At 51.1% G+C, this 27,308-nt stretch overlaps 3 protein-coding genes across 7 annotated transcripts; 1 reads left to right on the forward strand and 2 right to left on the reverse strand.

The window, feature by feature from the left end:
* Positions 1-235: 235 nt before the first annotated feature.
* LOC148654326 (uncharacterized) lies at positions 236-6,600 on the reverse strand. Its single transcript, XM_088646320.1, has 2 exons — positions 6,414-6,600; positions 236-4,547 (listed from the first exon to the last, which is right to left on the reverse strand). Exon 2 carries the CDS (start codon positions 4,352-4,354, stop codon positions 2,552-2,554), a length of 1,803 nt encoding a protein of 600 aa, XP_088502446.1. The 5' UTR covers positions 4,355-4,547; positions 6,414-6,600; the 3' UTR covers positions 236-2,551.
* Positions 6,601-8,044: 1,444 nt separating this feature from the next.
* LOC148654327 (uncharacterized) lies at positions 8,045-19,475 on the reverse strand. 5 transcript variants are annotated; one of them, XM_088646281.1, is made up of 4 exons: positions 19,125-19,475; positions 18,058-18,294; positions 14,736-16,998; positions 13,095-14,087 (listed from the first exon to the last, which is right to left on the reverse strand). In XM_088646281.1, exons 3-4 carry the CDS (start codon positions 16,803-16,805, stop codon positions 14,037-14,039), a joined length of 2,121 nt encoding a protein of 706 aa, XP_088502407.1. In that variant the 5' UTR covers positions 16,806-16,998; positions 18,058-18,294; positions 19,125-19,475; the 3' UTR covers positions 13,095-14,036. The 5 variants fall into 5 exon arrangements, with proteins under 5 accessions (XP_088502410.1, XP_088502409.1, XP_088502408.1 ...); XM_088646284.1 differs by lacking the exons at positions 13,095-14,087; positions 14,736-16,998; positions 19,125-19,475 and adding exons at positions 8,045-11,952; positions 12,273-12,381 and having other exon boundaries at positions 17,622-18,698; XM_088646282.1 differs by lacking the exons at positions 13,095-14,087; positions 19,125-19,475 and adding an exon at positions 11,756-11,952 and having other exon boundaries at positions 18,058-18,687.
* A 1,533-nt stretch (positions 19,476-21,008) lies between these two features.
* LOC148654328 (uncharacterized) lies at positions 21,009-27,163 on the forward strand. Its single transcript, XM_088646358.1, has 2 exons — positions 21,009-21,405; positions 23,694-27,163. The coding sequence occupies exon 2, from the start codon at positions 23,927-23,929 to the stop codon at positions 25,199-25,201; it is 1,275 nt and encodes a 424-aa protein (XP_088502484.1). The 5' UTR covers positions 21,009-21,405; positions 23,694-23,926; the 3' UTR covers positions 25,202-27,163.
* Positions 27,164-27,308: the final 145 nt, after the last annotated feature.

Raw genomic sequence — 27,308 nt, forward strand, 5'->3', positions numbered from 1 at the left:
CACGCGCAGCCCGACCGCCGCGAGCTCGGACCTGTGTGCGCAAGCGCTGTCGGGAGGAGGGGGCGGGGTCTTCTCTCCTCCGGGCGGCATTGTGGGTCTTGCGGTGTTGGAGCACTGCCCCCTGCTGGTCATGACGAACTGAAGAAGTGCAGGGAATGTACTTTTGATTGTAAATTATTCATTATTAATAGTAATGATACTAATTGACTTTTGTAAGAAAAGGTGAACGACAAGATGTTTTATACAAAATGTGATTTATTTGCTTATACCTTTGTTATATTGATTGTTCCCAGATCCTCTAAGGTTTTTGTGTTTGTAATGTAAAAACGGGATCTAACTATAGGCGGTGTACTGAAACCCTACAGTTTTTCAAATCACGGCCTCCTTCGCTACAGGACACACCCAGGTTTTCAACCTGGGTAGGAAACTCAGTCTGACATTTCAGTTCAAGTCCCTCAGTCACTGTCGCAAGAGTCATTTCTGTTTCTGCTACACAATAAAAGGAAGGGGTAGGTTTTCAAACATGTGGGATTCTACGTGTCTCTGTGTTTTCTCAACAGAATCAGATCACTTTATTGGTCATACACAATTTCTTGCATGAGGAATTTGTCTTTTCTCAGACCCCAGCTCGCTCTCCATGAGCCACACAGACAGGGAGAGAGAAGCTGGGGGTCAGAGCGCAGGGTCGGACGTTTATACGACGCCCCCGGAGCAGCTGGGGTTCAGGGCCTGGCTCAGTTTAGTTCAAGCAGGGAGCTGCATCAGCATGCGTAGGCTGCAAAGGAACAAGTAAAGGTTTATTCCCTTCTGAAAAGAGAAGAAAAGAAACACATCTTAGCCGTGAGGCCTGCTTCAGGTGTGAGTTTCTGTTCGGTCAGGAGTAAGAACTGATTTGAGTGAGAGGCCTGGAAGAGTTGGTGAGTTTCTGGCACGGAGGTTTGAAAGCAGGGGAGAGACAGCTGAAAAATTAGCTCACATGACAGGGAAAAACACCCACAGCCGAAACGTTGCGTTTCCTTTCTATTCGTCTCAGCAGGGAATAAACCTGTTACCTGTTCCTTTGCAGCCTACGCATTCGGACGCAGCTCCCCAGCTGAACTACTTCTGTCCAATATCATGTTTGTATTACAAATGTTTGAAATATTGTGTTGATTTTTGCTCATTTGTCAACACTGTAATTCATCAGTCATGCCAATTAAGCTTGTTGAAAATGAAAATTCAATCAATCCTTTGCGATACATTAGGAAAGATTGGTCACGGGAGTAAATTAAACTTTTTTCATTGAAGTCCTTTCACCTTTGTCTTGTATTTCTACTTTCAATATATTTGGATATTTTCTGAGGAAAGTGGACACTTCGGGCTATGCGAATTGAATAGGGGGACAGTTCAAATATATTTGCATTTTGTGTTTTTATTGAGGTAATCTTGCTTGCTGTGGGGTACTGGGGCATCTTTGAAGAGACGGTCACTCCGCTCCATCTCTCAGGTGCTCACGCAGACTGAACCTCTTCCCACACTGTGCACAGCAGTACAGTGCGATCTGAGTGTTTTTATTGCAACAATAAAGAAATTGGAAACGTTCTCGACAGCCATTAGGAATCAAACAAACACCATAATTTACCGACTGACACACGGGTTCGAAATATACAAAATACAATTTACTGATACGATACCAAAACATGCATAAAAAAAAACAAAGAGTAATTAAATATATCCGAGAATCTGCTGTGATATGAAAGGTTAATCTTTCTTTTGGGAATTAGAAGGAAAAGAGGTAAAGTCGGAGTTACAATGTCCTCACTGTAACGTGTTCTTCTCCGAGCTCAGAGGTTTGATCAGTCTCATGTCCTTACATCACACGCACATTCTCAAGTAGAAATTAATATGCATTTACGACTGTGAACTATTAAACTTGTGTTTGGAATAATAGTTCAAGTCTCGATCCTTATAACGTGAATAAAGAAGTTTTATACTCAAAGATCTGCTGCCCAACATCCTTGGCGAGTTCAAACTTCCCGCTGAGAAGACAGAGATGGGGCAGTCTGTGGTCCGAGTTGCTTGCTGTGTGCTGGGAGTGCACAAGGGTAGCCAGGGAGAGAGAGATCCTTACTTAGTGCTGCTGGGGACGGCTCTACAAGGAAAAAGTATTGCAACGACCTCTGGAGGAGACTTTAGAAGCCAGGGAGCTAACCTTGGAAACTGAGGTGTGTGCGAGTGTTCAGAGTAAGATATCTAGCGCATGGTCTCAATGTTATCAAAGGCCAGTCCTGGTACCCTCTGTGCGTATTCTTCATTAGTGAACGTACCTGTAGGTGATGACCAGAGACATTGTACTAGCAGGTCCTGTATAGCAGAAAGAGACTAGCAAGACAAAAAGGAGTCAGCCTGTGCTTCATACCATTAGATGGATCAGAAGTTAGAGAAATGCATGGCACCTTGGCGTGTGTTTCACACTGGGAAAATCATGATCAAAAGGTGCCTCTTTTTTCTTTTAGTTTTCTGCTTGGTCAAAGCTTGGTCCAGGCTGGTGGTGAAAGCAACAAAAAAACTATTAACACTCTTTAGGAGCACTAAATTCCACATGAGATGACGCGCTTTTCTGCAACAACGGTGTCTCTCCCGTGTGAATCCGTTCATGACGCTTGAGGGCTCCTGCCTGGTTGAAACTCTTCCCACACTGTTCACAGCAGTACGGTCTCTCTCCTGTGTGAATCCGTTCGTGAATTTTAAGGTGTGCTGTAGAACTGCAAGTCTTCCCACAGTGCTTGCAGCAATAAGGCCTCTCTCCCGTGTGAATCCGCTCATGATACTGGAGGGCTCCTGCCTGCTTGAAGCTCTTCCCACACTGCTCACAGCAGTATGGTCTCTCCCCAGTGTGGATCCGCTCATGACTCTTGAGGGCTCCTGCCTGGTTGAAACTCTTCCCACAGTGTTTACAGCAGAATGGCCTCTCTCCAGTGTGAATCCGTTCATGAATTTTACGGTGTGCTGCAGAATTGCAACTCCTCCCACAGTGTTTGCAGCAGAAGGGTCTCTTTCCTGTGTGAATCCATGTGTGCTTCTTGAGATTGGCTAGCTGGGTGAAGCTCTTCCCACACTGTTCACAGGAGAACGGTCTCTCTCCTGAGTGAATCAGCTCGTGACTCTTGAGGGATACCACCCACTTGAAACTCTTTCCACACTGTTCACAGGAGTAGGGTCTCTCTTCTGTGTGAATCCGTTCATGACTCTTCAGGACTCCTGCCTGGGTGAAACTCTTCCCACAGTGTTCACAGCAGAATGGCCTCTCTCCTGTGTGAATCCGTTCATGAATTCTAAGGTGTGCTGCAGAACTGCAATTTCTCCCACAGTGCTTGCAGCAGTATGGCGTCTCTCCTATGTGAATCTGCTCATGATGTCTGAGGGCTGCTGGATATTTGAAACTCTTCCCACACTGCTCACAGCAGTATGGCCTCTCTCCTGTGTGGATCCGTTCATGAACCTTGAGAGCTCCTGACTGCTTGAAACTCTTCCCACAGTGCTCACAGCAGTACGGTCTCTCACCTGTGTGAATCCTTTCATGAATCTTGAGGCCTCCTACCTGGTTGAAACTCTTCCCACACTGTTTACAGCAGTATGGTTTCTCTCCTGTGTGGATCCGTTCATGACACCTGAGGGCTCCTGCTAAATGGAAACTCTTCCCACAGTGCTCACAGCAGAACGGTCTCTCACCTGTGTGAAACTGTTCATGAACCTTGAGATTTGCTACATGGTTGAAACTCTTCCCACACTGCTGGCAGCTGTACGGTCTCTCTTCTTTGTGAATTTGTTCATGTTTCTTGAGAGTTGCTGCCCAAGCGAAACTCTTCCCACACTGTTCACAGCAGTACGGTCTCTCTCCTGTGTGAATCCGTTCATGATTCTTAAGGACTGCTGCCCGACTGAAACTCTTCCCACAGTGTTCACAAGAGTACGGTCTCTCTCCGCTGTGATTTTGTTCCTGATTCTCGACAGTTCCTGTACAGATGCTCACTTGTCCCTTGTCCTGTGTTTTAATCTGGTCAGACTCCTGATGGGACTCCAGTGCTGCAGTGCTGAGGGACTGAATCCTGGACAGATCTGCAGTGTAGCTGGAGTCCAGATCACTTTCACTCTTCACACTGGGAGACACAACATCTGAACAGGATTCATGAGATTCTGGAACATCAAATCCTTGAGGTTCTGTTTTAAAACTCCTAGATTCCAGTATCTGGAGTTTGTGTTCAACACAACCACATCCTACTGCATCCTGAGTTCCCAGCTCACCCTTCACACACAGAGCACACCCTGACGCACTGAGTCCTTGTGTAACACAGCCTGTCTCTGGCTCTGCCATGTGGACAGACTCTGGTCCTCTGAGCTCCTCCTCACTCTGTCTGGTCCTGTGCTGCTCAGGGAGCCCCTGTCTGTCTTCAGGAGCTGTGGGCTCTGTGTCCTGCCTCAGACTGGAGCCCCAGTCCTGCTCACAGTGTTGGAGCTCAGTGGAGCCCTGTCCCCAGTGTCAGGGAGAGCGCTTGTCTCTACAGCTCCTAGGGAAGAGACAAAAAGGAGAAGGAGACATTATCCACCTGCTCTGAGAATGGACATTAGTCAAAACAGTGTATATCAGGACAACTTTGTAACCTTATCTGTAAAAAGTTTTCCTTTCTTGTTGTATAACTTTGTTAACCACATTTATCTCAATACCCAATCTACAGATTTATCATTGGCTGTATCATTTATGTTAAATTAATCTATACAATGTGCTATCAGTCTCGGAACACATTCAATGTACAAGTCAGTTTCTGGTAGAATTTCTCTTTGAAAAAGTAAATAGGAAATATTTGACCAAAAAAGCTGAGCAGATAATTTGCAGCAGTTGCTTTCAGATCTTGCCTGTTCTTGGGATGAACAAATATTCATTATCCATCTGCTCTGAGAATGACATTAGTTCACGCAGTGTATATCAGGACAACTATATAACATGTTATCTGCAAAATATTTCTTCCTTTCTCTCCATATAACTTTCCTAACCACATTTCCCTTATCTCCATCAAACGTCCTTAACCATGTTTATCTCAATACACTGTTGGCAGATCTATGTTAAATGACATTATGAAACACACTGCTGAACAGTGAAACTCTGCCCACTAAGGAAGGAAGCACTTTCTTCTGCATAAGCAGACAGCCTGTCTCTGTGGAGATCACAGCTCACTCTGCTGCTCCTTCATCAGGGACTCATCAGTCCAGACGAGTGGGCCGCTCCCAGAGGAGGGGGTTCATGCCCAGGCCATGACACTCCTCCACCAGGCCTCACCCACGAGCTGCTGTTTCTGGGGTCACTGCAGGTTCTTCCTCCCTCCACACCCTGACCTCTCCTTCACTCTGCTGCAGGCTTGTCCTGCTCTCATCTGTCAATAGATCTGGGCTCCCAAACTCTCCTGGCTCGTCTTGTGCTTCTGAGAAAACTCTGAAGCATGGGGGAGGTGATGTTAAAGGCAGTTGTACTAGACTCTAATTATAAAATACCTAATAAATTACAGGTGTAACACGTTTAACTATAATTATCAAGCACTGTTCACTATAATACATTAAAAACACAAAAAGCAAATGAGAAAAGATCTTAGTTTAGTATTAAATAGAAAAAAATGTAAAAAACTACACTACTGCAGGACTTAGTATTTAGTATAAACAGTTTTGTTTTTATCATTATCACAATAACAATGTCTGATAATAGTTTAATTCTGTCACGATTCACTCACACAGACCCGGCGATCTCGCAGTTAAATCTGGATCTGATCTCTTCCAGCGGACCTGTCCCGACCGCAGGAGCAGGCTGACAGTCCAGGGGACGAGACAGAAACAACAGGACACTGTTCTCTCTTCACTCCCACTGCAGGGGGCTCAATATAAACAGCTCTGAAGCATGAAGACACTAATAACACCTCTCTGTGCTCGTCACTGGACTCGCTGGGACTCCACAGGACTCGGGTCCGCTGGAAGACGAGCCGGACTCCACTCCGCTCCTCTCACTGAGGGAAACGGACCCGAGACCTCAGAAACACGGACCGGGTCCGTCTCGAAATGTTCTGTTATTCTGGGGACACCGGACCCGAACAGCCCAGATTAGACTGTGCTTGAGGCGACTGACAGAGATCTGATCTGTTTAAACAGAGCTTCTCTCTCGCGCTGATCGGCGGGACCCCAGCGGGTTCGGGTCCGGGTCCGGGTGGGCACTGTGCGCCCAGCGGAACCACAGTCCCAGCAGGATCAACACCTGCACCCTGTGCTCAGGGCGAGAGGACACAGCGCAGACAGCGGGCTCATCAAGTCCCACATCTGGGGAGCAGCCCGCAGGCTGCGGTCAGAAATGAGCTCCGATGTCAACAGACGGACTCAGACTCAGTGTGACTCACCGGCCCAGCAGGGACCCGCTCAGGGCGGCTCAGGGAGTCCGGTTCTCCTGATGGAGGGACACTTGTTCTTCCAGCGGGACGGACCTGCAGGCGAGACCCTGCACAGCGCAGACACGCGCAGCCTCACTGTGAGCTCGAACCCTCTTGTGCTCCAGCAGCGCGAGACAGGAAGTCCCTCCCCGAGAGGAGAGAGGACCCCGCCCCCTTCCTGTACAGCTCTTCCTGCACTATAGAAGTAATGTACTTACAGCGCCTGTCAAAAATGTCGATGATGCCAAGTACATATTGTATAACTAATGAGGTTAAGGAGGTGTCATATAAAGTAATAAATCGAAGTTACCCGGTAAAGACCCTTGCTGTGCAAATTTAAATTAATAGAGACGATAACTGTGTCTTTTGTGATGGTACCCCTGAAACCCTATAACATTTATTTTGGGAATGTCCTGTTGATATTACTTTAAAAGAAACAGACCGTATGTGAAATCTTAATCCCACTGGAAATAATATTAAAATATATATCGTAACTGACTTAATTATTATACTTACACGTTATATAGTACACAAAGTTATTTTCTTAAGAACATGTTCATTTTTAACTCTTTGATTGAAACAAGACACGAAAACAAGGAACCTTATAATATCAACAAGAGTGCCTATAACATCATCATTTAATAAAGTGCAGGTGCGTTACAAAAAAAAGATTAAATGGGACAAGTAAAGATAAGGTACAGCCTGCACAGTTTTCATGTTCCTGCATTCAGAGAGTTTGGAGATATGCCCTTACGCTCTTTTTAAATTGTTCAGATGCAGGTCTCTTTTCAGACTGTTTCATGTTATCTGTTTAACAGTCTAGTATAATGATTAAGTCAGTGACAAATAATAGTTTTGCATTTATTCCCCAACAGTACTAAAAAATAAATATTCGATCATGAGATTCATTAGGACTAAAAAGTCACAACATCTGTTTCTCTCCAAGAAACGTCAATATGACTGGCTGGAATTTTGCAGATTCATCCTGAATGTTTTAACAAAAGGACATCATCAAAACAAATGCTGAAACGTTTCTACTTTCACAAACCACACATTTCACTTTAAATCTATGCACAGTGGACTTTACAGGTTAAATGCGATTGTGTACGACACAACTCCCTGACTTTATTGGTTATACAATATTAGTTGAACATCATTCGGCTAAGCATTTGTTTTAACTTTGATTTATCCCCAGATATATTTGTATTTGTACGGAAAAATTCAGTGGAATCGGTAAATGGAGTTTTGTGGGCAACACCGAAGGAAGAGAGGAAAAACGGAGGAAATGTGAACCGGAAGTGTTTGTAAAGAGTCGAATTTCAATCGAAAGTTCTTCAGCCGCCAACAGTAGCGCTGGAGTCACCTACTGTTCAGCTCAATTTCATCCTTGTAATCCAACATTCTCCTGAATTTTTAAGGGCTTTGTATTACAGATCACCTTCACTGATCCCTGCGCTTGACAAATGTAAGCTTGTTACCCATTATTGATTGTGCAACACATTTCTTAAACTGATACTACTGTAAATGGGCAGGCCTGTAAATTGATTTTGTAAATGTTTTTTTTTCCCCCCTCCAATGAAAAGCGATTTAATTCAATGAGATGAGCTTTTATTTTTTTGTTTATTGTAATCAAAAACATCACTTTTTGCTGTACGTTGCGATCACTTAGCCGTGACCCTGGACAAAAACATCTGTGAACCGTCCAAAGTGAGTGAAGGGTCAGATGTGAAGTAGCAGCCCCCAGCTCACAGAAACTCACCCTAGTTTAGGCAGATGTGTCTCTTCACTCATGTAAAGAGGTGTTTTGTGTGCAACACTGGGAGGAAGAGAGAGAGAAGTAAATACGGTACAGGAGGAAACATCGGCACAGTTCAGCGCTGGACTGGGAAAAGTCTCTTTTCCGAGCAAACAAACATTCGTGCATCTCCACAGTGTGGGTGAAATCTACCATGTGGACCCACAGCTAAGATAACATCACCTTGGTTTAAACAGATGTACATCTTTGCCAACGTTGCTGGGGGTTTTGGACCACTTTGGGGGCGACAAAGAGACAGTTTGGAGCAGGACTGTCAGACCTGGGCACTGCCAGCCCATCTGGACCCAGAACAGCAGAGCCTGGCACTGCTGGAGCAGGACTGTCAGACCTGGGCACTGCTGGAGCAGGACTGTCAGACCTGGGCACTGCCAGCCAATCTGGACACAGAACAGCAGAACCTGGCACTACTGGAGCAGGACTGTCAGACCTGGGCACTGCTGGAGCAGGACTGTCAGACCTGGGCACTGCCAGCCAATCTGGACACAGAACAACAGAGCCTGGCACTGCTGGAGCAGGACTGTCAGACCTGGGCACTGCCAGCCCATCTGGACCCAGAACAGCAGAGCCTGGCACTGCTGGAGCAGTACTGTCAGACCTGGGCACTGCCAGCCCATCTGGACCCAGAACAGCAGAACCTGGCACTGCTAGAGCAGTACTGTCAGACCTGGGCAGTCCCAGTCCATCTGGACCCAGAACAGCAGAGCCTGGCACTGCTGGAGCAGTACTGTCAGACCTGGGCACTGCCAGCCCATCTGGACCCAGAACAGCAGAGCCTGGCACTGCTGGAGCAGGACTGTCAGACCTGGGCACTGTCAGCCCATCTGGACCCAGAACAGCAGAACCTGGCACTACTGGAGCAGGACTGTCAGACCTGGGCACTGCCAGCCCATCTGGACCCAGAACAGCAGAACCTGGCACTGCTGGAGCAGGACTGTCAGACCTGGGCACTGCCAGCCCATCTGGACCCAGAACAGCAGAGCCTGGCACTGCTGGAGCAGGACTGTCAGACCTGGGCACTGCCAGCCAATCTGGACACAGAACAACAGAGCCTGGCACTGCTGGAGCAGGACTGTCAGACCTGGGCACTGCCAGCCCATCTGGACCCAAAACAGCAGAGCCTGGCACTGCTGGAGCAGTACTGTCAGACATGGGCACTGCCAGCCCATCTGGACCCAGAACAGCAGAACCTGGCACTGCTAGAGCAGTACTGTCAGACCTGGGCAGTGCCAGTCCATCTGGACCCAGAACAGCAGAGCCTGGCACTGCTGGAGCAGTACTGTCAGACCTGGGCACTGCCAGCCCATCTGGACCCAGAACAGCAGAGCCTGGCACTGCTGGAGCAGGACTGTCAGACCTGGGCACTGTCAGCCCATCTGGACCCAGAACAGCAGAACCTGGCACTACTGGAGCAGGACTGTCAGACCTGGGCACTGCCAGCCCATCTGGACCCAGAACAGCAGAACCTGGCACTGCTGGAGCAGGACTGTCAGACCTGGGCACTGCCAGCCCATCTGGACCCAGAACAGCAGAGCCTGGCACTGCTGGAGCAGGACTGTCAGACCTGGGCACTGCCAGCCAATCTGGACACAGAACAACAGAGCCTGGCACTGCTGGAGCAGGACTGTCAGACCTGGGCACTGCCAGCCCATCTGGACCCAAAACAGCAGAGCCTGGCACTGCTGGAGCAGTACTGTCAGACATGGGCACTGCCAGCCCATCTGGACCCAGAACAGCAGAACCTGGCACTGCTAGAGCAGTACTGTCAGACCTGGGCAGTGCCAGTCCATCTGGACCCAGAACAGCAGAGCCTGGCACTGCTGGAGCAGTACTGTCAGACCTGGGCGCTGCCAGCCCATCTGGACCCAGAACAGCAGAGCCTGGCACCCCCTGCACACAAAGCTATGTTAAAACATTCTCCATGTGCAGAGAAAAACACCTAACAAACACCTAACATGAATTTTAATAACACTTAATTCCGAGGTACATTCAATGCATTCCTTCTATGGTGGTTAGTCTCCTGTATGAATCCGTTTATGATTTTTGAGGGCTCCTGCCTGGTTGAAACTCTTACCACACTGCTCACAGCAGTACGGGCTCTGTCTTGTGTGAATCCGCTCATGATACTTGAGGGCACCTGCTTGTCTGAAACTCCTCCCACACTGTTCACACCAGTACGGTCTCTCTCCGGTGTGGATCCATTCGTGTTTCTTGAGATTCGCTGCCTGACTGAAACTCCTCCCACACTGTTCACAGCAGTACGGTCTCTCTCCTGTGTGAATTCGTTCGTGACGCCTGAGGACTCCTGCCTGGTTGAAGCTCTTCCCACACTGTGCACAGCAGTACGGCCTGGCTCTCGTGTGGATCCGCTCGTGATACTTGAGGACTCCTGCCTGGATAAAGCTCTTCCCACACTGTTCACAACAGTACGGTTTCTCTCCTGTGTGGATCCGCTCATGAGTCTTGAGGTACCCCGAACTTCTGAAGCTCTTCCCACACTGTTCACAGCAGAAAGGTCTCTCTCCTGTGTGGATCTGTTTGTGGCGTATGAGGGCTGCAACCACACTGAAACTCTTCCCACAGTGCTCACAGCAGTATGGTCTGTCTGCAGTGTGAATCCGTTCATGATACTTGAGGGCTCCTGCCTGACTAAAACTCTTCCCACACTGCTCACAGCAGAAAGGTTTCTCTCCCGTGTGGATCCGTTCATGAGTCTTGAGGTACCCTGAACTTCTGAAACTCTTCCCACACTGTTCACAGCAGAAAGGTCTCTCCCCTGTGTGGATCCGTTCGTGAGTCTTGAGAGCTCCTGAACTTCTGAAGCTCTTCCCACACTGTTCACAACAGTGCAGTCTTTCTCCTGTGTGAATCAGTTCATGAATCTTGAGATTTGCTGCCAAAATGAAGCTCTTCCCACACTGTTCACAGCAGAAAGGTCTCTCTGCTGTGTGGATCCGTTCATGACGTTTCAGGGCTCCTGCCTGTTTGAAGGTCTTAAAACACTGCTCACAGCAGTACGGTCTCTCTGCTGTGTGAATTCGTTTATGACGATTGAAGTCTCCTGACCGCTTGAAACTCTTTCCACAGTCTTCACAACTGTATAGTCTATGTGCTCTGTGAATCCGTTCATTATACTTGACAGTTCCTGCACAGATGCTCAGTGGTTCTTCAGTCTGTGTTTTAATCTGGTCAGACTCCTGATGGGACTCCAGTGCTGCAGTGCTGAGGGACTGAATCCTGGACAGATCTGCAGTGTAGCTGGAGTCCAGATCACTTTCAACCTTCACTCTGGGAGACACAACATCTGAACAGGATTCGTGAGATTCTGGAACATCAAATCCTTGAGGTTCTGTTTTAAAACTCTTAGATTCCAGTATCTGGAGATTGTTTTCAACACAACCACATCCTACTGCATCCTGAGTTCCCAGCTCATCCTTCACACACAGAGCACACCCTGACGCACTGAGTCCTTGGGTAACACAGCCTGTCTCTGGCTCTGCCATGTGGACAGACTCTGGTCCTCTGAGCTCCTCCTCACTCTGTCTGGTCCTGTGCTGCTCAGGGAGCCCCTGTCTGTCTTCAGGAGCTGTGGGCTCTGTGTCCTGCCTCAGACTGGAGCCCCACTCCTGCTCACAGTGCTGCAGCTCAGTGGAGCCCTGTCCCCAGTGTCAGGGAGAGCGCTGGTCTCTACAGCTCCTGGGGGAGAGACACACAGGAGAAGGAGACTTTATCCACTTGCTCTGAGAATGGACATTTTTGTCTGTAAAATATTTCTCTCTCGCTGTTTAACTTTCATAACCAGATTTTATTTGACTTAGTCAAACATTCTTTACCACATTTACCTCAATAAAGATATTTTCAGATGCGTTAGTGTCTGTATTATTGATGTTAAGTTAATACAATGCCCTACTAATCTCAGGACACATTCAATGTACAAGTTAGTACTTGGGAGAATTTTTCTTTCAAGAAGAAAATGTATGAAACGCGACCAAAAGAGCTTAGCAGAGTCTTCTTACACTGAACACAATAAACAGCTCTGAAGCAAGAAGACACTAATAACACCTCTCTGTGCTCGTCACTGGACTCGCTGGGACTGGTCCTGAACTCGCTGGGACTCCCCTCTTACTGAAGGAAACAACATTTTTTCGGAGGAAACCGAACCAGAACCACCGCAAACCAGAGCTCGGGCTGCTTCAGCCATCTTTGTTTAATCTATAAAACGCCGCACATTCGAAATTTTTTAATCTTTTAAAATATCCGGAATTTCCCCCTTATTCTTTCAGGTTGATATCGTGTTTGTAGAATTACTGACGGACACAAACATCTCCAGCGCACTTCCGGCTTCCGGTGAGCGCTTTATGGTAACCATAGTAACGGGCGCTGAGCGGGTCCGGGTCCGGGTGGGCACTGTGCGCCCAGCGGAACCACAGTCCCAGCAGGATCAACACCTGCACCCTGTGCTCAGGGCGAGAGGACACAGCGCAGACAGCGGGCTCATCAAGTCCCACATCTGGGGAGCAGCCCGCAGGCTGCGGTCAGAAATGAGCTCCGATGTCAACAGACGGACTCAGACTCAGTGTGACTCACCGGCCCAGCAGGGACCCGCTCAGGGCGGCTCAGGGAGTCCGGTTCTCCTGATGGAGGGAGACTTGTTCTTCCAGCGGGACGGACCTGCGCAGCCCCACTGGCGCGAGCTGGGACCCTCTGCGCTCCAGCAGCGCGAGACAGGAAGTCCCTCCCAGAGAGGAGAGCGGACCCCGCCCCCTTTCTGGACGCCTCTTGCCGCATTGAGGCGAGTAATGCAAGTAATTTACTATTATAATAAAAAACGAAACATATTCGGAAATATGTTATTTATTTGTGTAACCGTTTGTATTACGTTGATTTATCTGCGCAGAGAGATTTATCTCGGATAGTTTATTGATATTTTATACTAAATTTATCCGGAGAAACACGAGTTAGTCGGACAGTTTTGTGTGCAACACCGGAAGAAAGGGAGAAACGGACGGAGATGAAAGCAGGGCTGCTAGTCCGGGGGAAAACAGTGGTGCAGCACGAAATAGTGTCAGATGCTAATAGTAAACATGAGTTAAATCCATTCCCTGTCCACCGAAGTTTTTTACCTGTAATGATTCCCATATTGTGCTCACGGACCCATGTATAAGCCCTGCTATCTTGGCATGACATTTTCAACAGCCAGTTGTACAGGAGATCAGCCATGAAGTTAAATAACACTCTTTGATCACTTGGAGTTCACGGGCCCCAGGAGTGAGGAACACTGATATCGACATTATCAGGAAAACCGGTCTGTTCGTCTTTTACCACTTCATTTTTAAATTCGTCAGTCTGTTGTCGCTTGTCCCTGACCCTCCGTCTACAGCCGACGGACTCTGAAGATGGATTGGTAATGCCTGATCGCGGTTGCTCGGCCTCTCCTCTGCACCTCCAACTTTTAAGAAGCGATCTGAGCCACGAGCTGTCAAAAGTGACATCCTGTCGATGTCAGAGTAAGACGATGCCGAGATGAACCGAGGTCTCGGGGTGAGATCTATCCCAGCAGACTCTGGGCTCTCCAGGAGCGAGTCTGACACTCCTGTGCTGAACTGTGCGTCTGTGTGCACTGTGGTGGACTGGTGTCCCTCCCCTGTATGACCCTACCTCGCACCCTCTTGAGGAAGACTCTGGGGGCCGTGAGTCTTTCCAGGGATAGGAGACCTCCTGGTCAGGGCTGGACAGAGATCGTATCATCTCCGTTTCTGTACTGTCGTTGGCGTTGAGCTTCACCAGCCCTGCGGCCTTGAACACCCAGCCCTCAGACCTCGGTGTAGCTCCTGATGGGAACAGCACCCATGAGCACAGATCTGCGTGACCTCAGACATCCGGGTCTTTAAAATACTAGAATATTATGTGTCCAGATAAGTAGGCAGTTTTTTTAAGCTCTTATAACGGACCGCGTTGCAAACTATTCCAAAATGTCAATAACACTGCAAGTGTTTTATTAATGACCCGTCACATGACTTGCAAACCGAGTGGGTCGCGCACACTGCCCGTCCCAAGTTTGCAGAGCCTCCCTGCGGAGTCTCACTTGGTGACATCACATGACATATTTCAACTTACGACTTCATCCCAAGCCCGAACGCTCCGACTGCTTGTCGATTTTACCAACACCCATAAACCCATGAACCCACTGTTGGGTGGAACCCCCTTCGGCAGCCACGACGTCCCGCTCCTTTGAGCGGATTTGTCAGGCTCTCCGAGGTCGCACGGGGAGAACCTCGTGAAGAGCCGTTTTCACGGCTGCCGAGAAGATTCGACTCCGAGCTCCTGACTGGGACACGAGCACATTCGCTCTCCTATTCTCAAGGCTCGCGGAGGCCCTGTGCTCTGGGGAGACTGCCCTGCTGGAAGGCGACGTCGAGCGCTTCCGGCCCCCGGCTGAAACCCCCCCCCTCTCGGGCTCTTCACGGTAAATACGACACCTCCGCGTGAATCCGCCCGTGCCGCTGCAGGTGCCCTGGCTGCCGGAAGCTCTTCCCGCACTGCTCGCAGCAGTAGGGCCTCTCCCCGGTGTGGATCCTCTCGTGGCGCTTGAGCGCCCCCGCCTGGCTGAAGCTCTTCCCGCAGTGCTCGCAGCAGTAGGGCCTCTCTCCCGTGTGGACCCGCTCGTGACTCCTGAGGTGTCCCGAATACTTGAAGCTCTTCCCGCACTGGGGGCAGCGGTAGGGCTTGTCTTCCGCGTGACTCCGCTCGTGACTGCTGAGGTGCCTGCCCGTGCTGAAGCCCTTCCCGCACTGGGGGCAGCGGTACGGTTTCTCCCCGGCGTGGATCCGTTCGTGGCTCCTGAGGTACCCCGCTCTGTTGAAGCTCTTCCCGCACTGGGAACAGCAGTGGGGCCTCTCTCCCGTGTGGAGCCGCTCATGAGTCTTGACGTCCCCGGCCCGGGTGAAGCTCTTCCCGCACTGGGCGCACCGGTAGGGCCTCTCTCCCGTGTGGATCCGCTGGTGGTGCTTCAGGAACGTGCGATGGATGAAGCTCTTCCCGCAGTGCTCGCAGCGGTGGGGCCTCTCCGCCGCGTGGATCCCCTTGTGGCGATTGAGGTGCCCCGCCCTGGTGAAGCTCCTCCCACAGTGGGAGCAGCAGTAGGGCTTCTCCCCCGTGTGCGTGCGTTCGTGCACCTTCATGTGCCCGGGCCGGGTGAAGCCCTTCCCGCAGTGCTCGCAGCGGTACGGCCTCTCTCCCACGTGCGTCCGCTCGTGGCGCCTGAGCTCGGCCGCCCTCGGGAAGCTCTGGCCGCACTGCAGGCAGGAGTAGGGCCTCTCCCCGCTGTGGATCTGCTCGTGGCGCTTGAGGTTCCCCGCCCAGTTGAACGTCTTTCCGCAGCGGGCGCAGCGGTGCAGCCTGTGTCCCGTGTGAAGGCGCTGGTGGATCCGAAAGCTCCTGGGACGCAGGAATGTCTTCCCGCACTGGGCACAGCAGTGCATGCCCTGCCCCGCGTGAGTCCGTTCGTGATTCTGGAAGTGTCCGGCCCTCTTGAAGCTCATCCCGCACTGCTTGCAGCAGTAGGGCCTCTCTCCCGTGTGGGTCTGCTGGTGGATCTGAAGGCTGCTTGGACGCCTGAATGTCTTCCCACACTGGCTGCAGCGATGCTGCCCCCCTCTGGCTCGGCTGGAGGCTGTGCCCTGGGCCTCCCCATGAGGCGGTGAGCCATCCTGTGGGCTGGAGGGTCCAGGGGGCTGATGGGCGAGCTGGAAGGATGGGGTTTCTCTCCTCCCTCCGCCCTGACACTCCCCCCTGGGCCCGTTTCCCAGACCCCCAGACTGGCCTCCCTCCGGTCTCCGTCTGCAGAGCCGAGGTCCTGTTGTAGACGATTCAGATTCTCCTGCAGTCGGCCCCCCCACAGTGAGCTCAGATCCGGCTGCAGACAGTTCCTCTATCTTGAGCTCAAGTCCCGCTACAGACGGTCCTTCTCCGGTGAGCTCGGGTTTTACTGCAGGCAGTCCTTCGGAGAACAAATCGCACTCTATTTTAACCAGTTCAGTACTGTTCCCAGGTCCTCCTGTTCGGAGTCCACCTTCGAGCTGCTGTGTCCCGGGCTCAGCAATGTGAATTGACTCGACTGCAACGAATGAGTTGGCTTTCTGCTGTTCTTTGAAAGAGCCACATTGGACAGTGTTGAAGGATTGTAGGTCCTGTTCTACCTTGATGCTCAATAGTCTCTTGCTCTCTGTTTTAATCTGGTCAGACTCCTGATAGAACTCAGTGAACTGTGCTGCAGAGCTGAGGGACTGAATCCTGGACAGATCTGCAGTGCAGCTGGAGTCCAGATCACTTTCACTCTTCACACTGGGAGACACAACATCTGAACAGGATCCATGAGATTCTTGAGCATCAAATCCTTGAGGTTCTGTTTTAAAACTCTCAGATTCCAGTATCTGGAGTTTGTGTTCAACACAACCACATCCTACTGCATCCTGAGTTCCCAGCTCACCCTTCACACACCCTGACGCACTGAGTCCTTGTGTAACACAGCCTGTCTCCGGCTCTGCCATGTTGACAGACTCTGGTCCTCTGAGCTCCTCCTCACTCTGTCTGGTCCTGTGCTGCTCAGGGAGCCCCTGTCTGTCTTCAGGAGCTGTGGGCTATGTGTCCTGCCTCAGACTGGAGCCCCACTCCTGCTCACAGTGCTGCAGCTCAGTGGAGCCCTGTCCCCAGTGTCAGGGAGAGCGCTGGTCTCTACAGCTCCTGGGGGAGAGACACACAGGAGAAGAGACTTTAATAACAGCTCTGATCAGACTGGAGCCCTGTCCCCAGTGTCAGGGAGAGCGCTGGTCTCTACAGCTCCTGGGGGAGAGACACACAGGAGAAGGAGACTTTATCCATCTGCTCTGAGAACGGACATTTTTGTCTGTAAAGTATTTCTCTCTTGCTGTTTAACTTTCATAACCAGATTTTATTTAACTAAGTCAAACTTTCTTTACCACATTTACCTCAATAAAGATATTTTCAGATGTGTTAGTGTCTGTATTATTTATGTTAAATTAATACAATGCCCTACTAATATCAGGACACATTCAATGTACAAGTTAGTATTTGGTAAAAAAAAAAAATCTTTAAGAAGAAAATGTATGAAACATGTGACCAAGGGAGTTTAGCAGAGTCTTCTTACACTGAACACAACTATTAAAAAGATTTGGGTCCCAGACACAGGAGCAGGCTGACAGTCCAGGGGACGAGACAGAAACAACAGGACACTGTTCTCTCTTCACTCCCACTGCAGGGGGCTCAATATAAACAGCTCTGAAGCATGAAGACACTAATAACACCTCTCTGTGCTCGTCACTGGACTCGCTGGGACTCCACAGGACTCGGGTCCGCTGGAAGACGAGCCGGACTCCACTCCGCTCCTCTCGCTGAGGGAAACGGACCCGAGACCTCAGAAACACGGACCGGGTCCGGCTCGAAATGTTCTCTTATTCTGGGGACACCGGACCCGAACAGCCCGGATTAGACTGTGCTTGAGGCGACTGACAGAGATCTCCCACAAATTCAGTTTAAACAGAGCTTCTCTCTCGCGCTGATCGGCGGGACCCCAGCGGGTCCGGGTCCGGGTCCGGGTGGGCACTGTGCGCCCAGCGGAACCACAGTCCCAGCAGGATCAACACCTGCACCCTGTGCTCAGGGCGAGAGGACACAGCGCAGACAGCGGGCTCATCAAGTCCCACATCTGGGGAGCAGCCCGCAGGCTGCGGTCAGAAATGAGCTCCGATGTCAACAGACGGACTCAGACTCAGTGTGACTCACCGGCCCAGCAGGGACCCGCTCAGGGCGGCTCAGGGAGTCCGGTTCTCCTGATGGAGGGACACTTGTTCTTCCAGCGGGACGGACCTGCAGGCGAGACCCTGCACAGCGCGGACACGCGCAGCCCCACTGGCTCGAGCTCGAACCCTCTTGTGCTCCAGCAGCGCGAGACAGGAAGTCCCTCCCCGGGAGGAGAGAAGACCACGCCCCCCTTTCCGGTGCAGCTCTTTGAAGAATGAACTGCATGCGAGTGATTTAGCGGGGAAAGTTTATATTGAGTTATAGTTGTATTGGAAATCACTTTTGCTTTCTGACAGTATCTTGTTCTTTAAAAGATATATTATAATGCGACGTTTGGCAGATAACATGACTGGAATACAATATACAATTATGTCAGGGAAGTATTGTATAATATTAATAAGATTAAGGAGAGGTCGTACAAAAATGTTCATCGAATTTCCTCGCCGTAAATTACTAATGTACTACGTAAAGACCCTTACTGTGCTCAATTTAAAATTAATCTATATGATCACTGTGTCTACTGCGAAAGTGGACCAGAAACTACAACATTTGTTTTGATTGTGTCCCGTTGTTAAAACATTCTGGATTGATTTGCAAAATGCTATAATATTGACATCGCTTTTAGAGAAGTAGATGTTATGTTACTTTCTGGTCCCATCGAAACAAATAAATACAATTTGGCTTGCCATCGACTTCATCATTACGCTAGCCCGTTATTGTATACATACAATGAACATTTTCGGGGAGACACCTACATTTGAACACTTTAAAACAGACACAAGGGCTTATCTCCGGAATATTCATAAATGTAAGTATGAATGCAGTGCACACCTCGTATTTATTTACCCCGATTATACGTTTTTTGTAGTACACAACTGTTTTTCTCTCAGGGTGATGTTATATGTGCACTTATGAGTATTGTATATATTATAATTGCACTAAGAAAACATTTGAATGATAGAAACATGTACTAGATAAGTGATTATCCTTTAGGTCCAAAACGAAAAATCATTGAGAAGATTTTTTTTAAAACAAATTTAAAGACTCACTTTTTCGCTTGGCCGCTTGTGTAACGTTTATGGCTCTCGAACGGTGTCGGTCCGGATAACCGTCGCTGATTTTGCCGGACGGTTTTGTGTGTGACACCGGAAGAAGAGGGACGGAGGAGGCGACACGAAAAGGAAGATCACGTCTGGTGACCAGACGTCCTGTTTCTGAGACTTAAAATATCGGTCCGACCGGGATGAATAAAATTCCCCAAACTGTCCGGGATTTAGTTTTGCTCGGTACTCAGACGGTGTGAACAAACAGGCCGACAGATTCTCTCTCGTTCCACGCAGTACTGGTAGATGTTTTGAACTGACACGCAGCGTAGCTTGAAAGGGGTGTGTGAGTGTGTGTGTGTGTGTTTCGGGGGGGTTTGCTGTTGTTATGGGCGTGTAATAAATAAATAATGTTTAACTTGTTTAATTATTTTTCTAATCGTTTCTTTAACATTGATCATTTTCGCAACCAACGATGTATTATTATATTGTATTATATTATAAATAGATATTGTGTATAAATATGTATTATATTATATATGCAAAGGAACAAGTAATAGGTTTATTCCATGCTGAAAGGAGAAGAGAGAAAACAACAAGCCTTCTTCAGGTGTGAGCTTATATTATTATATATGTAAACTGTCTTTTTGGGGTGGAGCGGAGTTGGGGTGAGAGGGGGATCGTTTTTTCTGGGTGTATATTTCCAGTTCTATAACTTTAGTGTTGTGGATTTGATCATTGTGGAGAATAGTGGATGGCAATGAAATACTAAAAAAAAAACAACAGAAATACCGATTGGATTCTGATCTGTAAAGTATTTCTTTAATAACAGCTCTGATCAGTGCACACAACACATAACGAGAAGGGCAGCAGGGAGCAGCGATTTCACAACAACACGACTGAGCTTAGTTATGATCCCCGGCGGGCGGCAGGACTTGTTTAAACTACGACTGGAAGGGCGGGTTTGAGCCGTTTCTGGGGGGGGACACTGTGTGTCGACGAGGCAAGAACTAAACACCGCGACAATAAAGCGTGGCTTGGCCGCTCGCCAGCTGAGGTTGTATCATGTGACGCTGTAGCGCTGCCGTTTCCCAGAGTCTTCCTCAAGAGGGTGCGAGGTAGGGTCATACAGCAGAGGGACACCAGTCCACCACAGTGCACACAGACGCACAGTTCAGCACAGGAGTGTCAGACTCGCTCCTGGAGAGCCCAGGTTCTGCTGGGATTTCTCTCACCCTGAGAAGGCAGTTCATCTAAGCATGAATTCATCTGGCATCAACAAGATTTTACTTCAACCTCTTTACACTGGATGATTCAAAAAAGTTCATTAAAATTACAGTTAAGCATCAGAGACAAGATAGGCAGCCAGGACCAGTCATTAACCTCTGTGGTCATGAACAATCCCAGGGTGCCTCTCGAGAAGAGTAGGGGTGTCACCCCAGTGTCCTGGCCAAACTCCCCCCTGGCCTTTACCCCTCATGGCCTCCTAATAACCCCCCTCTCTGAACTGGCTCCATCCCTCTGCTCTCCTCCCCACTGAGAGCTGGTGTGTGTGAGAGGACTGGCGCATCATCCAGGTGGGGGTGGAGGGGATCCCCACGACCTGGAAACAGCTCTAAAGGGCAGCGTCTGGAAAAGCACTACATCCACGTAAGGAATTATTATTAATAACAATCCATCTTTACAGTCTGTGAAAGAGCTCTGCAACTCCTGCAGACAGAGGGTCAGGACAGGCGACAACAGACCGGCGAGCTGGGAGCAAACTGGGTTTCTGTGATAATGTTAATTCCTTCCTCCTGCGGCTACCGAACGCCAAGAGAGCAAACAGTGTGTAAGACATACACGAGCAGGTTAGCAAACTCCGACTGACTTTGCTGTCCGTCTCTCCCTGCCTTTCTTCCGGTGTCACACCCAAAACTGTCCGGGTAAATCCTTCCCTACATGTATCCGGAAAAAAAAACTACGTAAATGAGCGCACTGCCAGTGAGTGCTCGAGTAAATCGACATTCTCAGACTTGTGAGACACCTTCTGGTGTTGCACTTCCGCGCACACGGCTGCTGTGTGAGGGGGGGGGGGGCGTGGTCTTCTCTCCCCTCGGAGAGGTGGGGGGGGGAGATTTGCCGTCTCGCGCTGTTTCAGCACAAAGGTTCGAGCTCATAGTGGGGCTGCGCGTGTCCGCGCTGTGCAGGGTCTCGCCTGCAGGTCCGTCCCGCTGGAAGAACAAGTGTCCCTCCATCAGGAGAACCGGACTCCCTGAGCCGCCCTGAGCGGGTCCCTGCTGGGCCGGTGAGTCACACTGAGTCTGAGTCCGTCTGTTGACATCGGAGCTCATTTCTGACCGCAGCCTGCGGGCTGCTCCCCAGATGTGGGACTTGATGAGCCCGCTGTCTGCGCTGTGTCCTCTCGCCCTGAGCACAGGGTGCAGGTGTTGATCCTGCTGGGACTGTGGTTCCGCTGGGTGCACAGTGCCCACCCGGACCCGGACCCGCTGGGGTCCCGCCGATCAGCGCGCGAGAGAAGCTCTGTTTAAACTGAATTTGTGGGAGATCTCTGTCAGTCGCCTCAAGCACAGTCTGATCTGGGCTGTTCGGGTCCGGTGTCCCCAGATTAACAGAACATTTCGAGCCGGACCAGGTCCGTGTTTCTGAGGTCTCGGGTCCGTTTCCCTCAGTGAGAGGAGCGGAGTGGAGTCCGGCTCGTCTTCCAGCTGACCCGAGTCCTGTGGAGTCCCAGCGAGTCCAGTGACGAGCACAGAGAGGTGTTATTAGTGTCTTCATGCTTCAGAGCTGTTTATATTGAGCCCCCTGCAGTGGGAGTGAAGAGAGAACAGTGTCCTGTTGTTTCTGTCTCGTCCCCTGGACTGTCAGCCTGCTCCTGCGGTCGGGACAGGTCCGCTGGAAGAGATCAGATCCAGATTTAACTGCGAGATCGCCGGGTCCGTGTGAGTGAAATGAACACGCCAGCGGGCTGTTCCGAAAGTGTTCAGAATGAGCCGTGCCCTGTGTCCAAGCGACCCGTCTCTGTCGGACTGAACACAGCGCGCAGGACTCGGGAGATAAATACTCAACACGTCCACAAGGGGGCCGGACCTGGAGCGCGGTTAGATTGAATATTCATATTCCTGGGTTTAAAAGCAGCTCTGACCCAGTGCGACCTACAATGCAGAGAAACTGTGTTGTGCAGCAGCTGAGTGAATTAAATTAGGTAAAAAACGTTTTACATACTCTGAAGTATGGGACTGTATTTGTTTATATATTACAGATATTACAGCATCTATATTACTGTATCGTTGTGCATTTGATGAATAAACCGTGATTGTTTGTTCCAGTACATTCATCCCGTTCTGCTCTTCCTCTGTCCGAGACTCCGCAGGCCAGACCAAATCGTGGAGAAGCAGACCCTACTGCCTATATATAAAGTATATGCTACCTGGATCTTTTGACTTATTTGCCAATGATGGCGATCAACAGCCAATGAAAACCAAAAATCGCAGATGACACTCCTCGTCGGCAGCTGACCCGGTTGACAATCCTGAATTTCAAACCTGTGTTCTTTTGACCTTGTTTTACTATTCGTGCATTTACCCTGTTTTTTTACAGAGAAAGTCGGGTATTTCTGAATTTACCAACAACATTCGTCTTTCTGATCAAATGTATGTATGGGCTTTCCCCAGAAGAATGGATGTCGTATTGTAGTCGTCGCTGTTGTTGATCTCATGCTCACAGGTACAAAGTGCTTGGTGAGGAACTGAGAAAGGGAATGAGAAAATAGGTTTTCATTTTGCGTTACCTTACAGTCATGGGCTCGTTAATCAGTCCTGCTGGGGAGGTCCTGCCTGGCGATGCTGAAGCCAATTCCTTAGGTGGAACTCCCAGGAAACAAAGTCTGGATGAAATAAATAATCCTGACACTGGACACCCTCACGCTGAGCGCTGTACAGGTCAGGGGGGATCCCACTACCGCCACCAGTGTGCAGCCCCACCTGGATGATGCGCCAGTCCTCTCAAACACACCAGCTCCCAGTGGGGAGGAGAACAGAGGGGTGGAGCCAGTTCAGAGAGGGGGGTTATTAGGAGGCCATGAGGGGTAAAGGCCAGGGGGGAGTTTGACCAGGACACTGGGGTAACACCCCTACTCTTGTCGAGAGACACCCCGGGATTGTTAATGACCACAGAGAGTCAGGACCTTGGTTTTATGTCTCACCTTTTTTTTCCAACTCTAGTATCCCCACCACTAATACTGGGGCATTAGAACACATGCAGACTGCAGGGTGAGCGCCCCCTACTGGTCCCACTAACACCTCTTCCAGCAGCAGCCTCAGCTTTCCCAGGAGGTCTCTTCTCCAGCTGCCAGCCAGGCCCACACGGCTGAGCTTTAGGGTGATATGGCTGCTGAGTACTCCCAATATTTCTGAGGGGCACTGAAAGACTATTTTGTATAAATCTTTGTAACATAAAATGCAGAAATGGAGATAACGGTGTTAAAGACCAGCGCTCTCCCTGACACTGGGGACAGGGCTCCAGTCTGATCAGAGCTGTTATTAAAGTCTCTTCTCCTGTGTGTCTCTCCCCAAGGAGCTGTAGAGACCAGCGCTCTCCCTGACACTGGGGACAGGGCTCCACTGAGCTGCACCACTGCGAGCAGGAGTGGAGCAGGCTGTGTAACACCAGGACCCAGGAGATCTCGGACTGCTCTGTAGAGGGAAGATGAGCTGGAAATTGAGCACGTTACTGAATTACCTCACAGAGTAAGACCCGAGTGTGATACAGAAGAACCTTATAACCTGGGATCTAAGTGTGCTGGAGAAATGGAAACTAAACCAGAATCCCAGCTTTTTATAAAAACTGAGCTCACTCTGGAGGAAGCGTCCACAGCAGAGCCTGAGCTCAAAGCAGAGGAAGAGTCGACCGTAAGATCTGGGCTGAAAACGGAGCAACAGCCTGCTGTTGGACTTGAGCTCAAGATAGAGGAACTGTCTGCAGCCGGATCTGAGCTCACTGTGGGGGGGCCGACTGCAGGAGAATCTGAATCGTCTACAACAGGACCTCGGCTCTGCAGACGGAGACCGGAGGGAGGCCAGTCTGGGGGTCTGGGAAACGGGCCCAGGGGGGAGTGTCAGGGCGGAGGGAGGAGAGAAACCCCATCCTTCCAGCTCGCCCATCAGCCCCCTGGACCCTCCAGCCCACAGGATGGCTCACCGCCTCATGGGGAGGCCCAGGGCACAGCCTCCAGCCGAGCCAGAGGGGGGCAGCATCGCTGCAGCCAGTGTGGGAAGACATTCGGCCACCCAAGCAGCCTTCAGATCCACCAGCGGATCCACACAGGAGAGAGGCCCTACCGCTGCGCCCAGTGCGGGAAGAGCTTCACCCGGGCCGGGGACGTCAAGACTCACGAGCGGACCCACACGGGAGAGAGGCCCCACTGCTGCATCCAGTGCGGGAAGAGCTTCAGCCGGGCGGGGTACCTCAAGAGCCACGAACGCATCCACCTAGGAGAGAGGCTGTATGGCTGCAAACACTGCGGGAAGAGCTTCAGCTGGGCGGGGAACCTCAGGAGACACGAGCGGATCCACACGGGCGAGAGGCCCTACTGCTGCGAGCTGTGCGGCAGGAGCTTCAAGAGGGCGCTGGACCTGACGTGTCACGGGCGGATCCACACGGGAGAGAGGCCCTACTGCTGCGAGCACTGCGGGAAGAGCTTCAGCCAGGCGGTGCACCTTAAGGGTCACGAGAGGATCCACACGGGAGAGAGGCCCTACTGCTGCGAGCAGTGCGGGAGGAGCTTCAGTATGGCGAGAGACCTGGCGAGGCACGAGCGCGTTCACAGAGGGGAGAGGCCGTACAGCTGCTCCTACTGCGGGAAGAGCTTCACCAGGGCGGGGAACCTCAAGTGTCACGAGCGGATCCACACGGGAGAGAGGCCCCACCGCTGCGAGCTGTGCGGGAAGAGCTTCATCCTGCCCGCATCCCTGAAGTACCACCAGCGGATCCACACGGGAGAGAGGCCCTACCGCTGCACCCAGTGCGGGAAGGGCTTCATCAGGGCCGGGCTCCTGAAGAGACACGAGCAGGGTCACGCGTGAGGGGAATCATACCGCTGCCGACAGGGGTGGGAAGGGGTTCATCAGGGCCGGGCTCCTGAAGAGGCACGAGCAGAGTCACGCGTGAGGGGAATCATACTGCTGCCGACAGGGGTGGGAAGGGGTTCATCAGGGCCGGGCTCCTGAAGAGGCACGAGCAGAGTCACGCGTGAGGGGAATCATACTGCTGCCGACAGGGGTGGGAAGGGGTTCATCAGGGCCGGGCTCCTGAAGAGACACGAGCAGAGTCACGCGTGACGGGAATCATACTGCTGCCGACAGGGGTGGGAAGGGGTTCATCAGGGCCGGGCTCCTGAAGAGACACGAGCAGAGTCACGCGTGACGGGAATCATACTGCTGCCGACAGGGGTGGGAAGGGGTTCATCAGGGCCGGGCTCCTGAAGAGACACGAGCAGAGTCACGCGTGACGGGAATCATACCGCTGCCGACAGGGGTGGGAAGAGCTTCTTCAGGGCCGGGCTCCTGAAGAGACACGAGCAGAGTCACGCGTGAGGGGAATCATACTGCTGCCGACAGGGGCGGGAAGGGGTTCATCAGGGCCGGGCTCCTGAAGAGACACGAGCAGAGTCACGCGTGAGGGGAATCATACTGCTGCCGACAGGGGTGGGAAGGGGTTCATCAGGGCGGGGCTCCTGAAGAGACTCGAGCAGAGTCACGCGTGAGGGGAATCATACTGCTGCCGACAGGGGTGGGAAGAGCTTCATCAGGGCCGGGCTCTTGAAGAGACACGAGCAGAGTCACGCGTGACGGGAATCATACCGCTGCCGACAGGGGTGGGAAGAGCTTCATCAGGGCCGGGCTCCTGAAGAGACACGAGCAGAGTCACGCGTGAGGGGAATCATACTGCTGCCGACAGGGGTGGGAAGGGCTTCATCAGGGCCGGGCTCCTGAAGAGACACGAGCAGAGTCACGCGTGAGGGGAATCATACTGCTGCCGACAGGGGTGGGAAGAGCTTCATCAGGGCCGGGCTCCTGAAGAGACACGAGCAGGGTCACGCGTGAGGGGAATCATACTGCTGCCGACAGGGGTGGGAAGGGGTTCATCAGGGCCGGGCTCCTGAAGAGACACGAGCAGAGTCACGCGTGACGGGAATCATACTGCTGCCGACAGGGGTGGGAAGGGGTTCATCAGGGCCGGGCTCCTGAAGAGACACGAGCAGAGTCACGCGTGAGGGGAATCATACTGCTGCCGACAGGGGTGGGAAGGGGTTCATCAGGGCCGGGCTCCTGAAGAGACACGAGCAGAGTCACGCGTGAGGGGAATCATACTGCTGCCGACAGGGGTGGGAAGAGCTTCATCAGGGCCGGGCTCCTGAAGAGACACGAGCAGAGTCACGCGTGAGGGGAATCATACTGCTGCCGACAGGGGTGGGAAGGGGTTCATCAGGGCCGGGCTCCTGAAGAGACACGAGCAGAGTCACGCGTGAGGGGAATCATACTGCTGCCGACAGGGGTGGGAAGGGGTTCATCAGGGCCGGGCTCTTGAAGAGACTCGAGCAGAGTCACGCGTGACGGGAATCATACTGCTGCCGACAGGGGTGGGAAGGGGTTCATCAGGGCCGGGCTCTTGAAGAGACACGAGCAGAGTCACGCGTGACGGGAATCATACCGCTGCCGACAGGGGTGGGAAGGGGTTCATCAGGGCCGGGCTCCTGAAGAGACTCGAGCAGAGTCACGCGTGAGGGGAATCATACTGCTGCCGACAGGGGTGTAGTGTGATGAAGCAGAAATAGTCTGTTGCACTGCTGAAGGACCGTCCCTAAGGTCTCGGTTGTACTCTCCTGGGGACGCCTTCACTGAAGTGTGTTTGTTTAGTAAAGACACCGTATTTTCCTCCACTCCATTTATAAACCTGCTGATTTTACACATTTACTTAGTGGGACATGGGACTTAAACATCTGTACTTGTTGGAACATCTCTGGATAATAAAGTGTCGCAAACATACTGATGTTATCTTTGTATTCCCTTTTCTACTCTAAGAGGCAGGACACCGCTGGGAATCACAAAAACAGACACGATCAGGAGTTTCTGTCCATTCTGAAGCTCAGAAATAACGCTAAGAGCAAACTTTGTTGAGACAATCTGAATT

This window comes from Lepisosteus platostomus, chromosome 9 (genome assembly GCF_059453375.1).
Source record: "Lepisosteus platostomus isolate fLepPlt1 chromosome 9, fLepPlt1.hap1, whole genome shotgun sequence".
Taxonomy (NCBI): Eukaryota; Metazoa; Chordata; class Actinopteri; order Semionotiformes; family Lepisosteidae; genus Lepisosteus; species Lepisosteus platostomus.